At 45.6% G+C, this 18,370-nt stretch overlaps 1 protein-coding gene across 3 annotated transcripts in view; it reads left to right on the forward strand.

Annotated features, from left to right (window-relative positions):
* Window positions 1–18,370, forward strand: part of LOC141098687 (cytochrome P450 2D15-like) — a 393,026-nt gene that overhangs the window by 112,613 nt on the left and 262,043 nt on the right. For all 3 annotated transcript variants that reach the window (XM_073586654.1, XM_073586652.1, XM_073586653.1), the window contains exons 3-4: window positions 5,222–5,374; window positions 6,482–6,639. In XM_073586654.1, coding sequence (XP_073442755.1) covers window positions 5,222–5,374; window positions 6,482–6,639 — 311 coding nt within the window. The remainder of the gene's footprint in view (window positions 1–5,221; window positions 5,375–6,481; window positions 6,640–18,370) is intronic.

The following is an 18,370-nucleotide window of genomic DNA, read 5'->3' on the forward strand; positions in this document are numbered from 1 at the left end:
TCCATCAGATTCAGAGCTGCTCCTGAATCCACAAAAGCCTTAGTGGAAAATGTGGACAAGGAGCAGATCAGAGTCATTGCCAAAAGGAACTTAGGTTGTATACTGCCCACAGCAAATGTGTGTGCAAAACGTTTCTCTCATTTAGGGCAGACAGAAATAGTATGAGTGACGTCTCCACAGAAAAAACACAGCTTATTACGCCTTCTAAACTCCCGACGTTGCGCCCTAGACAAAACCACATCACATTGCATAGGTTCAGACATTTGTTCAAAAGGTGGCATCGCCTCCCGTGTAGTTTTACGTTCACATAAACGCGATCAACTTGAATGGCTAAAGACATAGAGCCATCCAGACCAGAAGGAACAGGAAATCCCACCATAACATCTTTTACGGTCTCTGACAAACCTTTCCGAAAGAGAGCTGCCAATGCACTATCATTCCATGTAGTAAGGACCACCCACTTTTGGAATTTTTGACAGTACAACTCTGCAGGATCCTGACCCTGGTCTAATGCCAACAGTGTTCTCTCTGCTTGATCAACGGCATTAGGTTCATCATACAACAACCCCAAGGCCTGAAAAAATGCATCCACATTAGTCAGAATAGGATTTTCTGGTGTCAGAGAAAAAGCCCAATCCTGGGGATCGCCGCGCAGCAAGGAGATGACAACTTTAACATGCTGCACAGAGCTCCCCACTGAGTTAGGCTTCAAAGCAAGAAATAATTTACAATTATTCTTAAAACTCAGAAATTTAGACCGATCCCCAGAAAACACATCAGCAGTAGGAATCTTGCGTTCATCAGCATGTGACTGAATAAGGTAGGTGGAAATACCCTGTACTTCAGCAGCAAGTTGCTCCACACAATCAGACAGTTGCTTAATCTCCATTAAGAAAAAAAAAAATCCTCGTACGGCCTCAGAGAAAAAGAGGAAAAAATATACATATAAAAAAAAAAATTCTGACACTTTTTTTTCTCCTTTTTTTTTCTTTTTGCAATTCCTTCTTGCTTTTGAGTACCCTAGAATCTGCGGTATGGCTGGTGATTCTGTTATGAATGAGTAACCGAGGAGGAAAAAAAAAACAACAAGCTAAGTCTCAGAAAACCAGAGAGGTTGGTAACTATGCAGATTGCAGATCCCTGATCTTAACCACACAACTAGCAGCAGTCATGGAGCGTTCCTATGATGGTCCTAGACGCCTCGTCACAACCGGAGAGCTACATAAGCCTAAAGCAGGAAAAGAGTAAAACTAACTGCCCCAGAGCAGACCCCAAAGGAAAGACAGTCCCCCACATGTATTGCCGGTGAAACAAGATGAAAGCACAAACAAAGGCAGGAAAAATAGGCTGAGCAAACGATGGGGCCCGACTAACTAGAAAGGACAGGAAAGGAAAGTGTTGTGAGTTCATTTTCCCCTTCACCATTGAGGTCTGGTGAACTCCCTCTTCTGGTGAAGGAAGGTAGTGAGGCTGATTACAAAGCACCTGAGCAGAATGATGATGACTGGGTGACTGGAATTGCTGACTGGATATAAGGCAGCCGACACCCTTCTGCCTTGCGGGTGATTTCTCTGAGGGATTCTAGGAGACCAGGCTGATTCCTGCTCCTCCAAAGCTAAGTTTTCTTCTCTGTTTTTTGCATTTGTGTTTTGGTTTTGTTTTGCCTTGTTTTTCTGGATTTCTGCCTTCCCCTGCTGGGTGAGCTGAATTCCTTTTTGCTCTGTCTTCAGAAAATACCTGAGTACTGATATAGTCTTTTTGAAGCCTAGCGTCTTCAGGGCGTTTTTCACCATCAGTCTGTTGGCTCTTGTTTTTGAGAGGGTTTTGGCGGATTGCAGACAGCAGCTTTTCTATTCTGTCCTATTTAGTTAGCTTGGGCCCCATCATTTGCTCAGCCTATCTTTCTATCTGTGTGAGTGTTTTTTCATCTTGCTTCACCCGCATTATATGTTGGGGGCTGCCTATTGCTTTGGGGTCTGCTCTGGGGCAGTTTAGATTTCCCTTTCTGTCTTTAGGCTATTTAGTTCTCTGGCTGTGATCGAGGGGTCTAGGGCACCGTAGGAACCCCCCACGGCTACTGCTAGTTGTTGTTGTTAGGTTCAGGGGTCTGCAATCCGATAGCTGCCAACTTCTCTGGTTTTCTGGACTTAGCTAGTATTTCTGTTTTTGCCTCCTACTCATTCATAACAGGAAAGCCACTGTCTGCAATCCGCCAAAAAACCCTACCAAAATAATGTCCAACACGTCTGATAGCAAAATTAACCCTGAAGTCACTAGACTTCTCCCACTATATCAGCACTCTGGAATATTCTGAAACAGAGCAAAAAGAGGCAAATCTAATAAGGGACAAAAAGGCAAATTGGCAAATACAGATAAATTGGAGTGGAAGTTCAGCATAGCCCCAGCAGGGGCAGGCTGACCACACAAGAAACTGAATTGACCAACAAGCGCAAGTGTGAACATTAGCAAAAAACAAGCTTAACTTGAGAAGACTGGAAGAGAGCTGAAGTCCAAGACCTGAGAAGCAGACTGAATCACCAGCACCAGGATAGGGCGTCGGCTGTCTTATATCCAGTCTGATACTCCAGAGATCCAATCGTTATCCTCCTCATCAGTTGACAGATCACTACCACTTAAACCAACCTCACTACCTCCTGTCACCACCAGAGGGAGAACAGAAGGAGAACTCTCAACTGGTGGAGCAGAAAATGAGCTCATAACAGATGGCGCTGGGGACACACCGAGGAAGCCACAACAAAACACGTGTCGGAGCACTTGCGCTTTGGATTGGGCTTTGGCATGGGTAAGGATGGATTTGGGTCATAATTTATGTAATGAGCTGCTGCACACTGATCGTTACTTAACAGAACATCTATGTATATGTTAGTACTGGTGTATCGTGTTTAGTGTTACATGTGGGATGATTTTTGTTTCCCATCCTCCTTACTTTGGCCTATTTTACTTTTACATATATGTATGTTAATTGGCTGTGCAAAAACAATGTATTATGCTGCTGTATATTGCACTATGCACTTTAGCATTTGATGTTTACTTATTTGCACGCCTGTATACATTTATGATGATGCCCTCCATGGCATTATGGTTGTATTGCTGCCCGCTTGTTCCTTATTATGCTAAGTTTTAGCACCAATTTTTTTTGGTACAAATATCTATATTATTGTTACACTTAATAAAGACAATTTGCACTTCTTATGGAAGCTTGTCTTTTGACCATTGAATTTTTGGAGTACATTTTTGTTAATGGGATCAAATAAACTCTCTGTTTCTTAGATGGTTTTTATAATATCTTTTGAGAGCACCCTAAAGGTGGAATGTGTATATCGTAACTCAATTTTTCCCATATGTTTACACACTAAATAGTTCTTGCATAATTTGGAGGTGTGCTTTGGGCCATTGTCCTGTTGTAGGATGAAATTGGCTCCAATCAAGCGCTGTCCACAGGGTATGGCATGGCGTTGCAAAATGGAGTGATAGAGTTCCTTACTCAAAATCCCTTTTACCTTGTACAAATCTCCCACTTTACCAGCACCAAAGCAACCGCAGACCATCACATTGCCTCCACCATGATTGACAGATGGCATCAGTCACTCTTCCAGCATCTTTTCTGTTGTTCTGTGTCTCACAAACATTCTTCTCTGTGATCCAAACACTTCAAACTTGGATTCGTCTGTCCATAACACTTTTTACCCACCTTCTTCTGTCCAATGTCTGTGTTCTTTTGCCCATATTAATCTTTTCCTTTTATTAGCCAGTCTCAGATGTGGCTTTTTCTTTGCCACTCTGCCCTGAAGGCCAGCATTCCGGAGTCGCCTCTTCACTGTAGATGTTGACACTGGCGTTTTGCATGTACTATGTTAATGAAGCTGCCAGTTGAGGACCTGTGAGGCATCGATTTCTCAAACTACAGACTCTAATGTACTTGTTTTGCTGCTCCATTGCGCAGCGGGGCCTCCCACTTCTCTTTCTAATCTGGTTAGAGTCTGTTTGTGCTCTGAATGGAGTAGTACACACCGTTGTAGGAAATCTTCGGTTTCTTGGCAATTTCTCACATGGAATAGACTTCATTTCTAAGAACAAGAATAAACTGCTGAGTTTCACATGAAAGTTCTTTTTTTCTGGCCATTTTGAGCGTTTAATGGAACCAACAAATGTAATGCTCCAGATTCTCAACTAGCTCAGACGAAGGTCAGGTTTATAGCTTCTCCAATCAGCCAAACTGGTTTCAGCTGTGCTAACATACTTGCACAAGGGTTTTCAAGGGTATTCTAACCATCCATTAGCCTTCTTACACAGTTAGTAAACACAAAGAACCATAAGAACACTCGAGTGATGGTTGTTGGAAATGGGCCTCTATACACCTATGAACATATTGTATTACAAACCAGACATTAGAATAGTCATTTACCACATTAACAATGTATAGAGTGCATTTCTGAATCGTTTAATGTTAGCTTCACTGGAAAAAACTGCTTTTCTTTCAAAAATAATGAAATTTCTAAGTGACCCTAAACTTTTGAATGGTAGTATATATGTGTCTCAATAACATGTGTATATATGTGTGTGTATATATTTACTGTATATGTATGTATGTATTCTATGTGTATATATCTATTCTTTCGCTTGTGTTTTAACTTGTCATTGGGCTCCATTATATGTCCATTTTGCAAGTCGGATGTCACACGGATGCTTAGATGCGAGAAAATCGCATCCTTGCATTTCAAACGGATGACATACGGATCACTGTTCGTGAAACATTTGTGCGATTCTGGTACGTTAAAAATGGACCGTTTTTTTATCGGTTGTGTGTGACTCTGGCCTTAGGTAGAGTCTTGCACGGATATGTTCCTCCACCATTTGATTCAGGTAGTTTAAAATTATTCTGCCTGTATTTTTCACCCATTGGAATAAATGTGTGGTGAAAAGACGCTGGGAAAAAAGCACCAAAAATGCAGGTATCAGGTTTTGCCGCGTTTTGTGCCAAAGCCTGATTTTGTGCCAAAGCAAAATATGCAAGAAAAAGCTTTTTTCTATAGCTTCTTTCCTGCCAAGAGATCAGGTTTTGCTGCAGAAATAGAGACCCTGAAAAAACGCCTGGTGTGAACTGACCCTAACTTTTATCCTGGAATAAATCAAGTTGGTCGATATGTGAAAAGTTAAAAACTATACTTCTTACTTTGATAATGGACATTTTATATGTTAGGCATAGTGCTGGCCCAATATGGAAGATCATGGAAAGAACAAAGAAGATTTGCCATTACCACGCTGAGAAATTTTGGAATGGGCAAGAAATCCCTGGAGGAGAAAGTGACAGAAGAAGCACAGTTCCTTTGTTCTGAATTTAAATCTCAAAAAGGTGAGTTACAGAAGTTTGTGATAAAAGTGTGATATGTTTATATTACCTATTAATTAAATAAGAAATATCTACAACTGACATGTGCAACTACGTGAACATTATTCCTGCAAACTGGTGATTTTTTTTAATTTAGAGAATGTGGGTTGAAAATAGAATGTTTAACAGCAGTGCAATCTCCATGGTCTTGTATATAAAGAGAACCTGTCAGTATGATTTTGTAATGTTAATTAAAGACATGTCAGGAATGGTGCTATAACTGATATACTGATTAAATGAATATCTTTGGTGAATAAATCAGCTTTTTTGTTCTTCCTTAATCACCAAGTCAGCTTTAATTGTAATTAGATTTTGGTGCACAGGGGCCGGACTGTACACTGAGTCTTCTCCTCACTGACTGTGATCCTCCGCCCCTCTGCTGCCTCCAGTCTATGAATGACCTGATTGAAATCTCATCAGTAACCTGTTATTCAAAGACTGGAGGTAGGCAGAGGGGCCCTGGAATCACAGGGAGGGGAAGACCCAGTGCACAGTCCAGCCCCAGTGCACCGAGATATAAATAGCAGGAACATTCAAATGGTGATTAAAGAAGAACAAGAAAGCGGATTTCATCACCAAAGGTATCAATTTAATCAGCATTACAGCCATGCCTTTATTTCACATAATTAAATCATGCTGACAGGCTCTCTATAAATATTGCTCTGTCATTAAAAAGTTGCTTATGGTGAAACACAGACACAAAACATTTTCATAGATTCGCTGATCTCTAATTGTTAAAAACCTGGGAACACACTGGTCTTGATGAGGGGGTGTGTTGGAGTCAAACGCTTCTACTTGTGGCAAGTGGCTCTTCTTTGTTTTGGTCATGAGCTCAATATGAACGTATCAAGGTGCAGTTGGAAGAGATCTAGGCAAGTATGTCTGGCAGGACTCAACATCTTCCTTATCTTTCGAAATAATAGATTCACAGAAAAAAATCTGTATACAGTACCTATAGTTTCAAGTTTTGTAGGCAAGTAATTATCAATACCACATTGCCTTATTGTACAAACCCCTGACCCTGTATATGTGATTTCACATAGATTTTTATCAATATTATGTTTTCTACAGATCAGTTTGATCCAATTCTGCTCATAAACAATGCTGCTAGTAATGTGATCTGTTCCTTTGCATTTGGAGAACGATTTGAATACAATGATGAAAAATTTAAACGACTTGTACTTCTCTATCATGCATCATTAAAGGCTAAATATGGTCTCCTAGGTCAGGTAAGTTAAAGTTTCAAAAATTATATGGCACTAATAATTATCTTATGTAAAAGCCTACAAAATGAAGGGCAGTTAGGATCCAGCACTACTTATAAACAGCCTTAGGTTAAGGTCACATGGCTGGTAGGTATGGATTGCAAATTTATGCACTAAGTACCAACATTTTTTAGGTTTATATCTATATAACAGAAAAGCTGTTTAAATCCCATAAAATCAATGATTGTGGAGCGCCCCGCAGGGCCTTAGGTTACTCGGTGCCGGGCCAATCAGGCTCTAAAAAGGGGATGTCACGGTGGCACTGACCCGGTCCGTGGCCCTGGGCGTCCAGTAATTAGAGGATAGTTATGTGGTGTTTAATTGTGACGCCACCCGTGATGTTCGGCAATGGGTGGCCGACGCTGTGCTTTTGGTCCTCTGGGGCTGATGTTGACGCAGCAAAGATGGTTCAGCTCCCCACGGGTAGAGCGGGGCCCCAGGGCATATATATTTGATTATTCAGATGGTGGTGAACGTTGGGGTGCAGAGAATAAGAGAAGGACACAGAGAGGTGCAGTTTTCTTTACATTTTACTTGAAAGTAGCTGCAATCTGGGGTACCACATACAGATGAGGGATTGAGTCCGGCTCACCTGGAGGCATTCAGGGGATCCACCCTGCCAGGTGGGGTTGGGGACCTTCCTTCTGCGCTCTGTTTTTGGGTCCCTGCTGCTTGTAGATAAGCTGCGGCCCTCTCCTGCGTGATGATCTCTAACCTGTATGACTGACAGCGTGAGCCTATATAACGGGTACTGTCCTTTTCACTGTCAGCCCCGGGCTATTGGTCTGCTGCCGGGCCTTCAGGTATTCAGTGTGTCCAAGGAACTTGCAGTCCCCTGTACTCCAGATTCGGCTGTCAGGGCGTACAGCTCCTGCCCAGCCAAGGACTCTGGCATCCCTTTTTATATCAGCGCTTCACTCTGGGGTCAGCTATATGAAATTTAAGTTCCCCCAGATCCTCTTGTCTCTGCTCCTGTCCCTTTCCTCTTCACAGACCAACTTCAACTAACTCTAACTGTCTTGTCATGAGCTCCAGCTGCTCCCGTTTCCATGACAACTCCCTAGTTTATTCTCTTAGCTGACTTCTTACTGACTCACTAACCCCACCTGTTGGCCAGAATTTATAAGGAAGCTCTCCCTTCTGACCTGCAGCAGGAATTGTCATGTAGCCTGTGTTACCTGGCATGGGGACCCCCCTCCTGTCTCCAGGCATGACATCACCCCATAGAGGGAGGCAATGTCACTATGGCAACCAGACTCTGGGGTGCCACAATTGAATCTCTTATCGTATAGAGTTCTGCTGTATTCCTTTGTTTGTGTATAGTGATGAGCGGGCATGCTAAGCACTGCTCAATAAACGATCGAGCATCGGGGTGCTTTGGTGCGCTCATTACTCGATCGAATATCGTGAGTGCTCAAGCACCATGCTCTAGCCCCTGCCCTACATGTTTCTATGCTTTTTGACAGCCAATAAACTTTCTTTAGTAAAACCACTGTTTCCTGCATTCAGTGTAAGGATAGCTGGTGCAAGAGGGGTTGTATTGGATTAGAGACATATATGCAGTATTTAATATTGCTATTACAGTAATTGTATACCACTGTTGGGCCATTATAAGAAAAGTCCTTTTCAGGGCTACATACTGCCCTTTATCTAGTAAAACTGCTGTTACCTGCACTCAGAATAAAGATAGCTGGTGTTGGAGGGATATATATGGATTATAAAGGCAGTGTTTAATATTGCTATTACAGTACTTGTATACTGCGGCTGCACCATTAACTGCTTCACAACCACTGACAGTAGATAAGCATTGGCACTTGCTGGACTTTGTGCAGCACCAACATTCTCTACAGTTGGTGGTCTTGCAGTGCTCAAGATACCCAGGGTCCTGCAAGCGCTGCGATTCTGGTGTATTTTTGCTCTGATAGGTGACATCATCAGGATCTGATTGGATCAGACCCTAATGATGTTAACTAGACTTGAGCGAAATGGGTCGATCAAATTCAAAAGTCGCCGACTTTCGCTAAAGTCGGTTTTCGCCGATCGAAACCCGACCATGCGGTCGCCGACTTGAGCGCCAAAGTTGCGTTTTCCATAATGCTTTCAGGCGCCTCTTCTCTGCCAAAGAACAAGGACGCACACTGTGGGCAACGCGATGACATGGGCAGCGGCCACCACCATCTTAGAGAAGGGCATTGCAGTGATTGGCTTGCTTTGTGTGGCATCACAGTGGCTATGAAAGCCCTGAACGCCGACCGCCATCTTACTTCTGCCAATCTTAGCATAGGGAGAGGTTGCTGCTGCTCGTTCTCAATAGGGAGAGTGTTTAGGCAGGAAAGAAATCTGTGCTTCTGCTGATAACAAATTTCACTGTACAGTTAGTGTGCAGTGACAGGGGAGGATTTTTTTGTGTGCAGCAGCACTGGTGGTTATTACGCTACCTTATAAGGCTATATGATAAAGCAATAGGTGGAAAATAAAACATAACCTTTAATCCGTCATTTAAAAGAGTACTAACATGTGTCACCCATGTGAAATTAAAAGAGCATACAAATGCTCATCTAGCGAATGGGCCCCAAACAGAGGAAAAGGGAACCCCACTTAGATGCATTAAGGATATAAATGGTCACCTATTAATCTGTTGTATAGGTAGGCAAAACATCTAAAAGGTACAGCAATCGAGACATATTCCACTCATAAAAGCCATAGCCTAATTGCACATATATGTAAACATCATGCAAAATTGCAAAAAAGGGAGTCTCTCAGGACCACAAAATAGACAGTCAGGTGAGATAGTAATGTATAAAAGGAACAGTCTTATTATTTGGGTGAGATTCAATTTATGTCAATTTTTAACAGAAATTGTCTTATGCTTTATTGATAATACCTTATAAGTAGAGTTGAGCGACTTTTGGTTTTTTAGGGTCGCGTTTCGTTTCGTGAAACCCGACTTTTCCAAAAGTCGGGTCGAGCAAGATCGTCCGATTATAGGGGAAAGTCGGGGTCGTCCCGAAACACGAAACCCAATGTAAGTCAATGGGGAATAAAAGTCGGCAGTGAGAGGAGGACAGGAAACACACCAACAGTGCCCATTTGAATGCCAAAAGCATCAATTCTTCTTACTTAAGCTTGTCAACCTTAATTAACTTCATAATACAAGTAACGCACTGAAAAATGGGGGTTATTTGGCTAAAGTTGTGGGGGGGGAGGGCTGGCTCCAGGTTTTCATGTGCCCTGGGCGAAAGAGCGCCCCTTTAACACATACCACAACTCATCATGCTCCGATACGGCAGATAAATAGCGGTATAGTACAATGAAAACTACTTCACTTTTTACAGCTCATGACAAGGCCCATCTATTTCTCCATACAGAATCATTGGTCCCATATAATGTTTGAAACAGTATATGATGAGCTCTACATAATGCTACAGTATATGTTGGTCCCCATGGATGAAGCTCCACTGTCTTATGGGCCCAAATAATGCTCCAAACATAATGGGCCCCATTTCTAATGCTCTAGTGTATAATGGGCCCTGTAAATGCTGCTCCAGTGTCTGATGTCCACCTTTGGAATGTTCCAGTGTATGGTGGGCCCCATCTATCATTCTCCAGAGTATAGTGCTCCCCAAAAATTGCTGTCCCAACATTGAAAACAATCAAATAAGTCTCCTCGCTAGGGAATCCCTGTATTAGTCTGGACTCCTCGTCGTTCCCATCTTCCATCTCACTGCACAGTATTTCAACCTTGCAAGTGCTGTGATCCTGAGCAAGCAGGGGGGGCCCACTCGTTGGCGACGGCACTGGCACAGGGCCCCTGATAGTATGGTGGTGTGTCTGATGGCGGGTGGGCCGAACCTGCACTTTCATCTGCAGCTTCCTCTTTGTCACCGTGTAAGATGGAACTGTATATGGGAAGGGTAACCTGAGTTTCATCAGGGTCAGATTCAGGCCGTGTAGCGTGCGAGGGGAATGTAGTGGTCTGGGTCAATGTACCAGCTGATTCATCGAGCAGTGGCTGGGCATCAGTGCACTTGTGTCGCCCCCAGGAGTACGGTCGCCACAGTGGCATTACCTTCCTCCTAGGGAGTGTGATGTCATGCTTGGGAGCAACGAAGGATCTCTCTAGCAGGTTAACTGATTGGGCGGCGTTATTCCCATGAGTCATGACCCTCCAAACAGCGTTCATGAAGGCAAAGTGTTTGTTTTACGTGGGCAGTATGGTTGCAAAGCTGAACCTTAAAGGAATGTCCAGAAGGGCACCACCAGGAGTGGAGCCTACGGTTTAATTCGACTCCACCTGGGAAACCTCAACCATGCAAGCTACAGAACAGATGCACACATTGCAAGCTTAATTCCGTTAACGAACGAGACTCCGTCATGCCCCGCGGTCCGAGTCCGGCTTACTAGAGGGACACGTGAGGCTCTGGCACATGAGATTGGCCAATAACTGGTGTGTCATGCCCTTACATGTCCGTGGCTGCATGTGCGCTACACTGAATAGGCCAGCGTTTGTCGCTTACATGTGCAGATAACCCGCTGAACAACGTTAGTGATGGGGATCTGTGATTACAATTATTACCCGCGAACGATGATTTCCCAGTAAGTGCAGGTCAACCGCAGTTCTGGAATTAGGCCTAACCGTCATTCCTGAAAAAATGAAAAACTTACGTGTGCAAACCACAGGTGCTGTAGCTTGCTTAACAGCTCGCCAGCCGTTCACAGGCCCAGTATGGATTACACGTGATTGCACAAAGGTGAGAAAGGGTACCGTATCCCCGGATAACATGTATGGATAGCATAGTGTACACATTCAAAAGATATGTCTATACATCAGGAGGCAGGCTCAGACGGTGTTAGGCCCAGTATGGATTGCACGTGATTGCACAAAGGTGAGAAAGGGTTCCGTATCCCCAGATAACATGTATGGATAGCGTACACATTCAAAATATATGTCTATACATCAGGAGGCAGGCTCAGACGGTGTTAGGCCCAGTATGGATTGCACGTGATTGCACAAAGGTGAGAAAGGGTTCTGTATCCCCAGATAACATGTATGGATAGCGTACACATTCAAAATATATGTCTATACATCAGGAGGCAGGCTCAGACGGTGTCAGGCCCAGTATGGATTACACGTGATTGCACAAAGGTGAGAAAGGGTACCGTATCCCCAGATAACATGTATGGATAGCGTACACATTCAAAATATATGTCTATACATCAGGAGGCAGGCTCAGACGGTGTTAGGCCCAGTATGGATTTGACGGCCCAGACTACACAGCGGAGGAGCAGGGAGAGGTAAAGATTGCAAATGCTGGGGCCCTGCCCAAGCAAGGGGGGCCCACTCGTGGGCGTCGGTACTGGCACTGGGCCCCTCATAGTACGGCGGTGTGTCTGATGGCGGGTGTGCACCACCACCGTCAGAGACACTTGATTGCACTATGAGGGACCCTGTGCCAGTGCCCGCGCCCAAGAGTCGGCCTACCCACCTGTCCAGGGCAACGGCACTCGCACGGTGTGGTACGCTAGGTGGTGACCCCGGCCATGGGGGGGGAGGCAGCACAGTTAGGGAGTTTTAGAAAGTGACATATGTTGATGTTGGACATTCAGCTGATGCAAAAGGTGAAATAGGTCAAGTCCCAGGAAGAGGTGGACCAAAGCAAGCCATTTTTCTGTCACCCTATGTGTCATCAGGGGAAGGTGGGACAAAATCCTTGGAAACCCATGCGTGGTTCATTTTAATGAAGGTTAGATCATCCACATTTTGGGTTGACAGACGGGTCCTTTTTTCTGTCAGGATTGATCCAGCTGCACTGAAGACTCTTTCCGATAGCACACTTGCAGCTGGGCAAGCGAGCTCCTGTAAGGCATATTGTGCCAATTCAGGCCAGGTGTCCAGTTTAGCGGCCCAATAGTCAAAGGGGAATGACCTGTGTGGGAGAACATCGATATGGGAGGAAAAGTAGTTTGTAACCATAGTTGACAACTGCTGTCTCCTGTCACTTTCCATCGATGCAGTATTACCAGTTGTGTGAGCGGTACTTGAAAAATCAGTCCACAACATTGTCATGAAACCCCTGTCTCCAACGCCACTTCTGCTGTGTGCACCACGAACACCTCTGCCAAGCTGACCCCGGCCCGTACGGCTCGTGTGAGAACCATCGCCGCTGCTGTGTGCTGGGAATGCCTCAAGCAACCGATTTACCAGAGTTGCTTGTTTATTAGCCAATATTAGGTCAAGGTTCTCCTGTGGCATGATGTTTTGTAATTTGCCTTTATAGCGTGGATCCAGGATGCTGGCCAACCAGTAGTCATCATCGTTCATCATTTTGGCAATGCGGGGGTCCCTTTTTAGGACCTGCAAGGCATAATCTGACATGTGGGCCAATGTTCCCGGTGTCAATGATGCACTGCGAGTGCTGGTTGGAGGAGCACTTTCTGGCAAATCCACATCCCTCCAGTCACGCACAAACCCTGTACCAGACCTTGCCACGCCAACATTTTCACTTGCCCCACGAGATGCATCCTCCTCCCCTAAGTAATCATCCCCATCATCCTCCTCCTCCTCCTCCTCTTCTTCCTCCACCTCGTCCAGGAGAGGTCCCTGAGCAGACAATGGCTGAATGTCATCAAGGATTCCCTCCTCCTCTTCCTCCTCATCAACATTGGCTGCAGAAGCCTGCTCCTTAAGGTGCGTCAAAGTTTGCATGAGCAGACGCATAAGTGGGATGCTCATGCTTAGGATGGCGTCGTCTGCACTTACCAGCCGTGTGCATTCCTCAAAACACTGAAGAAGGACTTTACAGAGGTCTTTCAGCTTCGACCACTGCACACCGGTCAACTCCATGTCTGCTCTCAAAGTGCCTGGCCGTGTATCCTCCCACGAATGCATTATGGCCTGCCTCTGCTCGAACAGCCGCTCCACCAGGTGCAGGGTGGAGTTCCACCTTGTTGCAATGTCGATAATGAGGCGGTGGTTGGGAAGGTGGAGCAATCGCTGCAGCTTCTGCATACGAACGGAGTGTACAGGCGACCGGCGGATGTGCGCGCACAGTCTTCGCACCTTCTGGAGCAGGGCTGTTAACTCCGGATAATTTTTGAGGAAGCACTGCACCACCAGGTTCAAGGTGTGAGCCAAGCAAGGTATGTGGCTGAGTTTTGAAAGGGCTATGGCTGCCACAAAATTACGCCCGTTATCACTAACTACCTTGCTTGCCTCAAGATGTACACTGCCCAGCCATGACTCAGTTTGTCGCTGAAAGTACTCGGCCAGCACCTCGGCGGTGTGTCTGTTGCCCAAACACATCATCTGCAACACAGCCTGCTGACGCTTTCCACTAGCTGCTCGATAGGGGGACACCTCGTGTGCAACAGTGGCAGCTGCAGATGGAGTGCTCGTACGACTGCGCTCTGTGGACGAGCTTTCGCTTCTGGAGGAGGAGGAGGAGGGTCGAACGCCTACAGCCAACTGTTTCCTATACCGTGGGCTAGGCAGCACTGTCCCACCACCGCTGTCCCCTGTGGACCCTGCATCCACCACATTAACCCAGTGCGCAGTGATGGACACGTAACGGCCCTGGCCATGCCGACTGGACCATGCATCAGTTGTGAGGTGCACCTTTCCACTCACTGACTGCTTGAGTGCATGGACAATGCGGTCTTTCACATGATGGTCGAGGGCTGGAATGGCTTTGCGAGAGAAGAAGTGGCGACTGGGTAGGTCATAGCGTGGTACTGCATGGGCCATGAGTTCGCGGAAAGCTGCGCTTTCCACCAACCGAAAGGGCATCATCTCAAACGAGATTACTTTGGCAATGTGGGCGTTCAAACCCAGTGTACGCGGATGAGAGACTGAGTACTTTCTTGACCTACTCATAGTGTCTGGGAGGGTGAGCTGGACTTGAGAGCTGCATATGGTGGAAGTAGCGGTGGACAGGGCGGACTGAGAGAGGGTTGATGATGGTGATGGAGTTGGTGTTCTTTCTGATGGCCTAGAATCAGTCTTTCATTGATATAACAGTGGGATTCCCTGACTGCTGTGGCCTTGCAACGACACCTCAACATTTGCTGCTGTGCTAACCGGTGGGCTTACAGTGGGGGAAACAATGTAGCGTTGCTGACTACCTTCGTTGTGATCAGTTGCACATGAGGTTTTCTTGTTGTGTCCACGCTTGCAAGTGCATGCTGGTTAAATGTCTAAGCATGCAACTGGTATTCAAATTTTTCAGATTTTTCCCTCGGCTAAAGGTCTTTGCGCACTTCTTACAGATAACCTTGGCCTGATCATTAGGATTTTGTTCAAAAAAGTGCCACACTGCACTCTTTCTACTATGGAAGACATTTTGCGTCCTTGCACGCTGTGCTATTTTGATCGTCTGGCCAAGCAGTCCAGCAACTTTTCGGCTTTTTGTAACCCGTTTTTGGACTGCTCCGTGCCTGCCAGATAACAGCTGTTGCGATGTCGATGCCTGCGGCGGATGCTCCTCCTCCTCTTCTGAGCTATTGGCAGCGGCACCCTCTTCCCCCAATGGATGCCAATCTGGGTCAACACCTGGGTCATCCATCACCTCCTCTTCAATGTCATGTGCACCTTCCTCTGTGTCACCGTGTATGGTGGTATAGTGTGCGGGAAGGGGCACCTGAGTCTCATCAGGGTCAGAATCTGGCTCTGTACACTGCGAGGACAATGTAGTGCTCTGAGTGAATGTACCAGCAGAATCATCCATCAGCGGCTGTGCATCAGTGCACTCCATGTCAGATTCATCTTGGCCTGGGTAATTCACCATTTCACTTGATAATCCAGGAATGGTATGTGAAAACAGCTCCATGGAGTAATCAGTAGTATGGCCTGCGTCATCCTTCAATCTTGGTTGGGGTGAAGGACACAAGGAAAGGTGTGGTTCATGAACATGAGCCTCCAATGACGACTCAGTGCTTTTACTTTTTACAACTGAAGAAGAGGAGGCGATAGAGCTGGAGGCTGAGTCAGCAATGTAAGACAAAGCTTTTTCCTGATGCTCTGGCTTTAAAAGCGGTTTGCCAATTCCTAGAAAACAAAGCCTTCGAAGCCTTATGGAGCCAGACGTTGACGCAGGCTCAACACCTCCTGCATTCGGTCCTATTTTGCTCTTGCCACTACCATCAGATCCACCACCAACACCATCATTACCAGCTGCCAACCCCCGCCCACTTCCACGGCCTCTTCCACCAGCCTTCCTCATTTTTGGTAAAGATGTAGACAAAATCCAACAAACTATATAGTAATATAAAACAAGGTACAAGGTGTCTATAGGACAGGGGAGATTTTGAATTTCTGCTCACACTAGTGGACACTGGACACTTTTGGATTGTGTGAGGCCCAATGAATATCTGAGCGCTATGTGACAGGCTCGATGGCACAGCTGTGACCAAAGTGACTAGAGGATAAGTGAGATTTTGAATTTCAGCAGACACTTGTGGACACTGGACACTTTTGGATTGTGTGAGGCCCAATGAATATCTGAGCGCTATGTGACAGGCTCGATGGCACAGCTGTGACCAAAGTGACTAGAGGATAAGTGAGATTTTGAATTTCAGCAGACACTTGTGGACACTGGACACTTTTGGATTGTGTGAGGGCCAATGAATATCTGAGCGCTATGTGACAGGCTCGATGGCACAGCTGTGACCAAAGTGACTAGAGGATAAGTGAGATTTTGAATTTCAGCAGACACTTGTGGACACTGGACACTTTTGGATTGTGTGAGGCCCAATGAATATCTGAGCGCTATGTGACAGGCTCGATGGCACAGCTGTGACCAAAGTGACTAGAGGATAAGTGAGATTTTGAATTTCAGCAGACACTTGTGGACACTGGACACTTTTGGATTGTGTGAGGCCCAATGAATATCTGAGCGCTATGTGACAGGCTCGATGGCACAGCTGTGACCAAAGTGACTAGAGGATAAGTGAGATTTTGAATTTCAGCAGACACTTTTGGACACTGGACACTTTTGGATTGTGTGAGGCCCAATGAATATCTGAGCGCTATGTGACAGGCTCGATGGCACAGCTGTGACCAAAGTGACTAGAGGATAAGTGAGATTTTGAATTTCAGCAGACACTTGTGGACACTGGACACTTTTGGATTGTGTGAGGGCCAATGAATATCTGAGCGCTATGTGACAGGTTCGATGGCACAGCTGTGACCAAAGTGACTAGAGGATAAGTGAGATTTTGAATTTCAGCAGACACTTGTGGACACTGGACACTTTTGGATTGTGTGAGGCCCAATGAATATCTGAGCGCTATGTGACAGGCTCGATGGCACAGCTGTGACCAAAGTGACTAGAGGATAAGTGAGATTTTGAATTTCAGCAGACACTTGTGGACACTGGACACTTTTGGATTGTGTGAGGCCCAATGAATATCTGAGCGCTATTTGACAGGCTCGATGGCACAGCTCTGACCAAAGTGACTAGAGGATAAGTGAGATTTTGAATTTCAGCAGACACTTGTGGACACTGGACACTTTTGGATTGTGTGAGGCCCAATGAATATCTGAGCGCTATGTGACAGGCTCGATGGCACAGCTGTGACCAAAGTGACTAGAGGATAAGTGAGATTTTGAATTTCAGCAGACACTTGTGGACACTGGACACTTTTGGATTGTGTGAGGCCCAATGAATATCTGAGCGCTATGTGACAGGCTCGATGGCACAGCTGTGACCAAAGTGACTAGAGGATAAGTGAGATTTTGAATTTCAGCAGACACTTGTGGACACTGGACACTTTTGGATTGTGTGAGGCCCAATGAATATCTGAGCGCTATGTGACAGGCTCGATGGCACAGCTGTGACCAAAGTGACTAGAGGATAAGTGAGATTTTGAATTTCAGCAGACACTTGTGGACACTGGACACTTTTGGATTGTGTGAGGCCCAATGAATATCTGAGCGCTATTTGACAGGCTCGATGGCACAGCTCTGACCAAAGTGACTAGAGGATAAGTGAGATTTTGAATTTCAGCAGACACTTGTGGACACTGGACACTTTTGGATTGTGTGAGGCCCAATGAATATCTGAGCGCTATGTGACAGGCTCGATGGCACAGCTGTGACCAAAGTGACTAGAGGATAAGTGAGATTTTGAATTTCAGCAGACACTTGTGGACACTGGACACTTTTGGATTGTGTGAGGCCCAATGAATATCTGAGCGCTATGTGACAGGCTCGATGGCACAGCTGTGACCAAAGTGACTAGAGGATAAGTGAGATTTTGAATTTCAGCAGACACTTGTGGACACTGGACACTTTTGGATTGTGTGAGGCCCAATGAATATCTGAGCGCTATGTGACAGGCTCGATGGCACAGCTGTGACCAAAGTGACTAGAGGATAAGTGAGATTTTGAATTTCAGCAGACACTTGTGGACACTGGACACTTTTGGATTGTGTGAGGGCCAATGAATATCTGAGCGCTATGTGACAGGCTCGATGGCACAGCTGTGACCAAAGTGACTAGAGGATAAGTGAGATTTTGAATTTCAGCAGACACTTGTGGACACTGGACACTTTTGGATTGTGTGAGGACCAATGAATATCTGAGCGCTATGTGACAGGCTCGATGGCACAGCTGTGACCAAAGTGACTAGAGGATAAGTGAGATTTTGAATTTCAGCAGACACTTGTGGACACTGGACACTTTTGGATTGTGTGAGGC

The sequence above is a fragment of the Dendrobates tinctorius genome, unplaced genomic scaffold (assembly GCF_039654945.1).
Source record: "Dendrobates tinctorius isolate UK_male_01 unplaced genomic scaffold, ASM3965494v1 ptg000094l, whole genome shotgun sequence".
In the NCBI taxonomy this organism is placed as follows: domain Eukaryota; kingdom Metazoa; phylum Chordata; class Amphibia; order Anura; family Dendrobatidae; genus Dendrobates; species Dendrobates tinctorius.